The 9,869-nt window shown below is 39.2% G+C and overlaps 1 protein-coding gene across 1 annotated transcript in view; it reads right to left on the bottom strand.

The window, feature by feature from the left end:
* Positions 1-390: 390 nt before the first annotated feature.
* The window catches only part of CEP72 (centrosomal protein 72), a 257,419-nt gene continuing 247,940 nt past the window's right edge, over positions 391-9,869 (bottom strand). The window contains exon 14 of the mRNA XM_053715788.1: positions 391-614. Coding sequence (XP_053571763.1) covers positions 524-614 — 91 coding nt within the window. The 3' untranslated portion in view covers positions 391-523. The remainder of the gene's footprint in view (positions 615-9,869) is intronic.

Below are 9,869 nucleotides of genomic sequence, written 5' to 3'. Positions count from 1 at the left end.
CAATTAGATTGTACTCTAGATCTAAATTTTCACACTGTCCACTTAACTGCCTACATGACATTTAATCACGATATAGTATTCCATAGAGCATAATGTGAAAACAAAGATGGTCAAATTTCAGTATATCAAATTCAAGAATGTCCTGTCATTCGGTCCTTATTTAAACAATGACAAGGATTATCTTATATTTAGGGTTGAAGAAATTAGAATCTAGTTTGGTCTACTCTAGAAAGGAACAGGAAGCACCTTAGCCTTTTTCTTTTATTTCATACTTGCGATGCATGTCAATTTGAAATAACCGTTACTTATGATTAAATTGGAATTTAAACTGAACAAATAGACAATAAATGAAGTGTAAGTGTAACCTTAATACAATGAAAAATCCCTTAAATCATCAAAAAATAATTTATTTTTAATAAAATGTACAAATCAGATAGTGAACACTCTGTGATATTTGTAATTATTGGAAAACATCAGTCCTTAAATATTGCTTGTTGAATCCATATACATTTTCCGAATATCACTATAGCTCAGGTGTGGCATCTTCAGTCATATGTCTTGTCTGTGTTCCTTTCAATTCTTTCATAAGATGTTCGTTGGAAGATATTAAAGACCTAAAACAAATATGATAATATGCAAATTCAAATATTGTGTTTTAGAGTGTAAAAGAAATTCTAAATAAACAACTTTAGAAAAAAAGAACCCTGGACCAAGGGCCTGACACATTGGTAGTTGAGAGGCGTTGCCAAGGCTCCTGGTGCTTTCCCTACACTCAGAGTCACAGCTGTTTAAATTACCTAGTGCAGTGGTGACAGCTGAACAGGTGGCAGTAGACAGGGACATTTTAGTATGGGACCACACACATAGTGAGTGCCTACAACTCTTCCCTTCCCCCTTTCCAAGATCAGCGAGTGGTTGTGAGCTGAGGTGGAAAGGAAGATGATCAGGTGCATCTGTCAGTTACTAAACAGTTATGGGTAAGTGGAGTGAGAGCCATGTATCTGGTGTGGGAGTCTGTTACTCAGGGGGCCCTAGAGTTGACCCTGGAGTATGGATACTGGCCCTGGAGGGGTCGTCACTGTGGGGACCCTGGAGTGTGGAGTCTTGGCCTGGAGGTTGAGGGTCCTGCATATGGTCACTGAGGTTGGGGGACCCTCTCCCTAGAGTTTGGGGGCCATGGTTTTTCTCAAACTACTTCGATTCCATATTTGTATGCGTTTGTCAAATCTGAGGCCATTCCGATCTATCAGCAAATGTTATCAGCACTAATTCTTTGCATTAAGATGCCTGATGAAACAGCCAGTGACAGACTGACGCTAAGGGCAAGATTTAACAAAGTAGGGCATAAAGGGGTGTACATCTTCACCCCTGTCCACCCAGCTTCATGTCTAGCATGCAGCAATACGCTGCCCACATTTTTCATTGCACACTATGGCTAGGGTGCAATGCCGCCCCCTGCTTGTGCACAGCCAATCTCCCTGGTCAGAAAAGTCCAGGGGGGGGGATTGACATATGCCACATAACAGGTGGTGAAGGGGGTTAAGAAGCAGCAGTCTAATGACCGCTGCTTCTTAAATCTTGGCTACAGGTTCACTTAAGCGAACCTGCAGCCGACGGCGCTCCAATTCCTTGATAAATATGGTCATAAGAAACGTATTGCAGCAGACATTTATAAAACATAATCAAAATCCATACATTTTGACATGTACCATGTGAAGATTTCATTAAAAATGGGCAATGGGCAAGACATCGTAGCAAAGGAGCACTTGCATGACTTAAATGACTCTAGATCCTGGTTTCTCAACAACCAAGCCTCCACTGCAGGCTCTGACAGCCACACCGCTCCACACATAAGGAATACCGGGCAGGTCTGTCAAGAGTGCTTTTACACATGTGAGTGTGCACTGTCTTCATGGAGTGGCAGGTTAGTGGGAGAACAGCGCGGGGCAAGACCAGATGGGACTGAACCTGGAACTCACAAACCTGAAAACAGCACTTTAGAGTAGCTGTAACACGGAGGTGGCTGACCAAGCCAAATGTATCCAATATAGTGACGACAATCCTACCACTGCTTAATAAAAAGACCTTTATTAATACATCTTCAGTACAGGGTCCACAGAAACAGCAAAGTTTTGGGCTTTAATAACTGCCCTTATTCAGTCCTCTTTTGCTCCATACCCTCCAATCTTTCGGCATCTGCGACATGGCTCTCTTTTGGGTCTCTTCCTATCTGTCTAACCGTACCTTTAGTGTAGCCTTCTATGGGACATCCTCTGCCCCGTTACCTCTTTCTATTGGGGTACCGCAAAGGCTCTGTCCTCAGTCCCCTTCTCTTCTCAATCTACACTTCCTTATTAGGTTCCTTAATAAAGTCCTACGGGTTTTACTATCATCTGTATGCCAACGATACCTAAATCTACCTCTCTGCACCAGAACTATCTCCTTCCTTGCTAACCCGTGTCACTAACTGTCTCTCTCATATTTCATCTTGGATGTCCTCTCACTACCTCAAGTTAAATCTCTCCAAAACTGAGCTCCTTATTTCCCCCCCTTCTTCCAAAATCCCCACACCCCATGTCTCTACAACTGTTGATAACTCCATCATTACCCAAACCTCACATGCCTGATGTCTTGGGGTCACACTTGACTCAGATCTTTCTTTCACTCCTCATATTCAGTCCTTGGCTGAAGCCTGCCGCTTCCACCTTAAAAACATTGCTAAAATCAGACATTTCCTTACACAAGACACAAATAAGATTTTAATCCACTCTCTCATCCTTTCCCACCTCGACTACTGCAACTCCATCCTCTCTGGTCTCCCTAGCTGCCGCCTAGCTCCTTTACAATCTATAATGAATGCCTCTGCCAGGCTCATCTTCCTTAAATGTCGCTCTTCATCTGCCGCACCTCTCTGCCAATCCCTTCACTGGCTTCCTATTGCCTCCAGGATTAAACACAAAATTCTCATTCTGACTTATAAAGCCCTCAATTGCATTGCTCCCCGCTACATCTCAGACCTTGTCTGCAGATACTCTCCCTCCCGACCTCTTCACTCCGCTCATGATCTTCTACTCTCCTCCTATCTTGTTACTTCCTCATATTCCTGTTTACAAGTTTTCTCCAGACTCCCATCTTATGGAACTCTTTACCTCGCTCCACAAGACTCTCCCCTAGTTTTAAGAGCTTCAAGTGCTCCCTGAAGATTCTACTATTCATGGACACATACAACCTACACTAACTTTCCTATTTCCACTGCTATCCCCTTAAACCCCATAGCATGTAAGCCTATGAGCCAGCTGTTTGTAGTCCACATTCATAAGAGCCGACTACAACAGTGCAACTCTCGGCAGGACCCTCTACCCATTTAATCCCTGTAATTGTTTTTATATACCACCTATGTTCATAGTGCTGCGGAACTGATAATAATAATAATAATTCTTATCTGGACAAAGCAGGTAAGTGATATCAGCCCACAGTGCAAAAGTCTTAGGCCACCGTTAGATTTGTTGTTTTAGTAATGGTATAATGACCATATATAATGTCTCTTTATTAGACAGCCAAAAATACAAGATATTTGTATGCAGTATTAAAAAAGCTGGAAAAAATCAGAAAAAATAGTTTCTATAGGCTAAAGGGGCAAGTATTTAGTGTGACCTCCCCTTACACGTGAGCAATAGGAGGAACCTGGCTCTCGTAAAACCTAAATGGAATAGAACCCTAATAAATGTCATTGCTAACACCTGTATTTGTCCTACTATTTAATGTCAAAAGGTCTATTACACCAGGTTTGTGCAAGACATGCTTGACCATTACATACACATGTGATATGAGTTTAATTCATTGGACGCTTGCTAATAAGACCAACGTTCAATCACATCATTACATTCAAAATGCCAAAGATCCTAGAATTTGACAGACATAAAATCATACTTTTGCATCAACAAGGCCAATCTCAAAGGGAATTCAGCAAACAAACTGTAATACTCAAGAGGTGGAATTCAAGCTGTTATAAAGAAATTTGAAGAATCAGGAGAGGTCAAGGACAAAAAAAGGCATGGAAAGCCAAGAAAACTTTCAAAATCTGATGAGAAGTTTCTCAGAGTTTCTTCTTTGAGAGACCGGAAGAAGTCCATCAAACACCAGGCTCAGCATCTGGCAGCTTCATCAGGGTACCAAGTTGACTCTTCTACAGTCCGAAGAAGCTTGATAAGGAATGTTCTTTGTGGAAGGGTAGCAGCCAATAAACCACTTTTTTCGGGAAGGGGAACAGGGTGAAAAGACTAATCTTGGTAATGCTAAAGCTCACAAAGATTGGAATGAAGATTGGTAGAAAAGAGTATTATGGAGTGAAGAATACAAGTTTGAAATTGGCGATATTTTCCGAATTGATGGGATCATGAATGCTGAACAGTACAGACAGGTTTTAATTCATCATGCCATTCCTTCTGAAAAGTGCCTGATTGGGAATGGTTTTATTTTTCAGCATGATAACGATCCCAATCACACTGCTAATGCAGTGAGATCATATTTGGAGAGAAAAAGAGTACTGTGCAAAAGACTTAGGCGACCATTAGATTTGTTGTTTTAGCAAAGTTTTAATGACTATCCATATTTATTTTTTGGTTACTTTATTAAGATACAAACAGAAAATACAGGAAACATGTACAAAAAATATAGCACTTAGAAATATAGAGATATATTCAGCACTTCCCAGAGCTCTTCTTTAGATTTAGGTTGTCTTTTATTTATTTCTCTTCCCAGATGATCCCATACTGCCTCTATAATATTTCAGGTCTGGACTCTGTGGAGGCCAATCCATGACTGTCAGTGTTTTATCAACTGTTTTTCTCTACAAATATGATTTCACTGCATTAGCAGTGTGCTTGGGATCGTTATCATGCTGAAAAATAAAACAATTCCCAATCAGGCACTTTCCAGAAGGAATGGCATGATCAATTAAAACCTGTCTGTACTTTTCAGCATTCATGAACCCATCAATTTGGACAATATTGCAAATACCACTGGCAAAAATCAAGCCCCAAACCAGGACAGACCCCCCACCATGTTTCACTGAAGGCTGCACGCACTCATTCTTCATCTCTCTCCAAATCTTCTCATATATTGTCGACGTTAGCATATTTAAGCCTTTTCACACTGTTCCCCTTCCGAAAAATTGGTCTTCTTCCGGTCTCTCAAAGAAGACACTTTTGGCTAGATTACGAGTTTTGCGGTAAGGTGGTATTACGAGTCTTGCAGGTTTAGGGGCACCGCACACTTTTTTGGCCTTACCGCAAATCAACTTACGCAAATTGCGTATAGTCTTTTTTCTATGGGTCTTACATAGCGCTGGTATTACAAGCTTGTCCTGGGAGGCCAAAAAGTGAGCGGTACAGCCTATCCCGCAAGATACCACATTCTAAAGTCAGTAGTTATGAGTTTTACGCTACAACGCTGTAGCATAAAACTCAACTAAAGTGCTAAAAAGTACACTCACACCCATAAACTACCTATTAACCCCTAAACCAAGGCCCTCCCGCATCGCAAACACTAAAATAAAATTATTAACCCCTAATCTGCCGCTCCAGACATCGCCGCCACTAGAATAAACATATTAACCCCATAAACCGCCGCACTCCCGCATCGCAAACACTAGTTAAATATTATTAACCCCTAATCTGCTGTCCCTAACATTGCCACCACCTACCTACATTTATTAACCCCTAATCTGCCTCCCCCAACGTCGCCGCCACTATATTATATTTATTAACCCCTAAACCTAAGTCTAACCCTTACCCCAACACCCCCTAACTTAAATATAATTAAAATAAATATAAATAAAATATAAATAAAACCTACAATTATTACCTAAATTATTCCTATTTAAAACTAAATACTCACCTGTAAAATAAACCCTAAGATAGCTACAATATAACTAATAGTTACATTGTAGCTAGCTTAGGGTTTATTTTTATTTTACAGGCAACTTTGTATTTATTTTAACTAGGTAGAATAGTTACTAAATAGTTATTAACTATTTAATAACTACCTAGCTAAAATAAATACAAATTGCCCAGTAAAATAAAACCTAACCTAGGTTCTAGCTGCTGATTGGTGGCTGCATATATATATGGATTGTCATTGGCTCACACATGTGTTCCGTTAGAAACCAGCAGTGCATTTCTGCTCCTTCAACAAATGATACCAAGAGAATGAAGCAAATTTGATAATAGAAGTAAACTGGAAAGTTGTTTAAAATTGTATGTTCTATGTAAATCATGAAATAAAAATGTTGGGTTTCATGTCCCTTTAATGTGTTCCCAATGATTTGCTATACCAACTGAAGAGTATAAAATGCATAGGAAATTATTTCTTTAGGTTTAGTTTTTAATTTGAACTAGCTGGTTTTGCTCTTTGAAATGACAACCTATTAAAATAGGTTGTGCTTGCAGGGAGATAAACTCTTTTTACACTCACACCAAAATCTTTACACACACAACAAAGCTTCCTTATCTTATCTCAATTTTAATACGTAGAGAGAACAATTGAAATTAACATTTTAGCACTTATCTCTACTACTCCCACTGGGAGTGTAATATTCTCCTTCTAGTTATGTTTACACAGCTTTTCCATAGTGAATAAATATAGTATTGTCATTGTCGGTATAGGTGGGGATACAACATGCAAAAGCAGATATTTCAAATGCCAACATAAAAGTAAAGGAGTGATCTCTATTCAGTTTAAAACACTCCAGCAGGTAAAAAAGATATTTGGAAACACATTAAAGGGAGACGATTTTACAGTACACTATCCCTTTAGATGGCAGCACCCATTGTGAAGATGTAGAGTTTCACTAACCAGCACTTGTAAAGGGTTAAACCAAGATAACGGCTTTAAAGAGAACTGCAGGCACAGGAAGAAAAAAATAGCATGGTCAGTAATAATCAAAGTAAAGCGGTTGTGCCAATCAGTTAAGTGTCCCTTTAAGCACTATACTGTAATGTTTGTGTCTCTTCTTTGCATACAGAAATGTAGAGAACACACATAAGATACAAAGCTCTCAAAGTATAATTTGCCTTTCCAGAATTCCGTGATGGATCGTATGGATCTTTTTTAGATAATCTAGCCAGTGTGGAACGTTTTATAGAACGGAGGGTCTAATGATCAAAAACTTGACAGCATGGAGAAAAATATCACAAAAATGTTGGGGGCTTTTCTTAAAGTAAACAACATGACATTTTAATATAAAATGTTTAGTTATGTGTAGCAAACAACTTTACAAATGTATTTTCCTTATTTATTTTTGCCATTTTCATGTAATTTAACTCTTTGTAGATATGTTTTATTCTTATTTTCGAAGGTTACCTAAGCTACATATCTTTCCCTGGCTTTGGCTTCAGCTGATAACAACTGCAAAACAATTGACTTTATATACTGATTTTATGACCGTGTCTACAGACCAAATCCCAGATTTGCTCCTCCAAAATAAGGCAAATGGCTAAAGGGACAGTCAAGTCCAAAAAAAATGTTCCAGATTCAGATAGGGCATGTAGTTTTAAAAAACTTTCCAATTTACTTTTATCACCAATTTTGCTTTGTTCTCTTGGTATTCTTAGTTGAAAGCTAAACCTAGGAGGTTCATATGCTAGTTTCTTAGACCTTGAAGGCCGCCCCTAATCTGAATGCATTTTGACAGTTTTTCCACCACTAGAGGGCATTTGTTCATGTGTTTCATTTAGATAACATTAAGCTCACGCACGTGAAGTTGCCTAGGAGTGAGCACTGATTGGCTAAAATACAAGTCTGTCAAAAGAACTGAAATAAGGGGGCAGTTTGCAGTGGCTTAAATACAAGATAATTACAGAGGTAAAACGTGTATAATTATAACAGTTGGTTATAGAAAACGGGGGAATGGGTAATAAAGGGATTATCTATCTTTTTAAACAACAAAAATTCTGGTGTTGACTGTCCCTTTAACTCTTTGGAACCAGAAAATTGCTCTTGACAAATTTAGGATAAGAGTCCCCTCTTTTACTGCTATGCTGAATCTATTAACCACCATGTCTTATTTTTACTTTGAGCATGTACATTTTGCTTCCATAAAAATCACTGGAAAAACTGCCTTGAAACAACTGTGAAATTCCTCTTTTTTTCTGTGTATTTAACAGGAATTTCTTATGATTTTGTACACACAATATTTTATTGCCTTACTCCATTCTGTCTGGTTTATGCAAAGTACAAAATCATCTACCGTAACCTATATTACTATTTTTTCCATCTTGGAGTCTTATTGTGGTACTCAGCAATCTCTGGACCTTGCATAGTATAAAGGCTAAAGAACAAAACAACTTTACTCTCTAAATAAAGGTTATCCGCAAAATCCATGTGCAGTGTGACAGTATAATACATTTAAAGGGACAGTCTACAGCAGAATTTTTATTGTTTTAAAAGATAGATAATACCTTTATTACCCATTCCCCAGTTTTGCATAACCAACACAGTTATATTAATACCCTTTTTACCTGTGATTATCTTGTATCTAAGCCTCTGCAAACTGCCCCTTTATTTCAGTTCTTTTGACAGACTTGCAGTTTAGCCAATCAGTGCCTGCTCCCAGATTACTTCACGTGCACGAGCACAGTGTTATCTATATGAAATACATGAACTTGCACCCTCTAGTGGTGAAAAACTGTTAAAATGCATTCTGAAAAGAGGTAGCATATGAACCTCCAAGGTTAAGCTTTCAACTAAGAATACCAAGAGAACAAAGCAAAATTGGTGATAAAAGTAAATTGGAAAATTGTTTAAAATTACATGCCCTATCTGAATCATGAAAGTTTTTTTTTTGGCCTAGACTGTCCCTTTAATTTCATATAAAATATAATTAAAGAAGTGTATTAAAGAGGGAATTTACTCAAGATTCACATAAAATGGACACATGAAAAAGACTCAGTAAGCCAGAAAATTAAACTGAATTCCCCTCAGTTACTCTTTAGTAGTGTATAAGGTTCATTACCTGAGTATTTAAATAAATAATTTTAACAATGAATCAGTGACAAGTTTATTCAAGTAAAGTCTCTGTAGCGTTCCTCAAGTTGTTTATATATCTTTTCAATAAGTACATTTATGGCTTTGCTACTCAACAAAGTAAAACATTTGTGAAATTAAAAAAACAGGCTTTAAGAAATGAATTATTAGGCAAACACTGAAAGCAGAAAGAAGCATCTGCAAAACACCATTTTATCAGCAGAAAAGTGTTTACAATGAGGCCAATTTATCAAATGTCTGTCGGACCTGGTCCGACAGACATCGCTGAATGCGGAGAGCAATACGCTCTCTGTATTCAGCATTGCACCAGCAGCTCTTGTGAGCTGCTGGTGCAACGCCGCCCCCTGAAGACTTGCGGCCGCCAGAAGGGGGTTTCAATCAACCCGATTGTACGCGATCGGGTTGAATTGTGGCGATCTCTGTCCGCCTCATCAGAGCAGGCAGACCGGGGTTATGGAGCAGTGGTCTTTAGACCAATGCTTCGTAACTGCTGTTTCTGGCGAGTCTGAAGACTCTACAGAAACACGGGCCCTCAAGCTCCATTCGGAGCTTGATAAATGGGCCTCATAGGCCTCTATTTAACAAAGTCTGGCGGACCTGATCCGACAGTGCGGATCAGGTCCGCCAGACCTCGCTGAATACGGAGAGCAATACACTCTCCGTATTCAGCAGGGAGGTGTCAATCAACCCGATCGTACTCGATCGGGTTGATTTCCAGCGATGTCTGTCCGCCTGCTCAGAGCAGGAGGACAGGGTTATGGAGCAGTGGTCTTTGTGAACGCTGCTTCATAACTGCTGTTTCTGGCGACCCTGCAGGCTCGCCA

The sequence above is a fragment of the Bombina bombina genome, chromosome 5, assembly GCF_027579735.1.
Source record: "Bombina bombina isolate aBomBom1 chromosome 5, aBomBom1.pri, whole genome shotgun sequence".
In the NCBI taxonomy this organism is placed as follows: domain Eukaryota; kingdom Metazoa; phylum Chordata; class Amphibia; order Anura; family Bombinatoridae; genus Bombina; species Bombina bombina.
The sequence above is the reverse complement of the archived record's forward strand: the minus strand, read 5'-3'. Positions and strand labels throughout refer to the sequence as shown.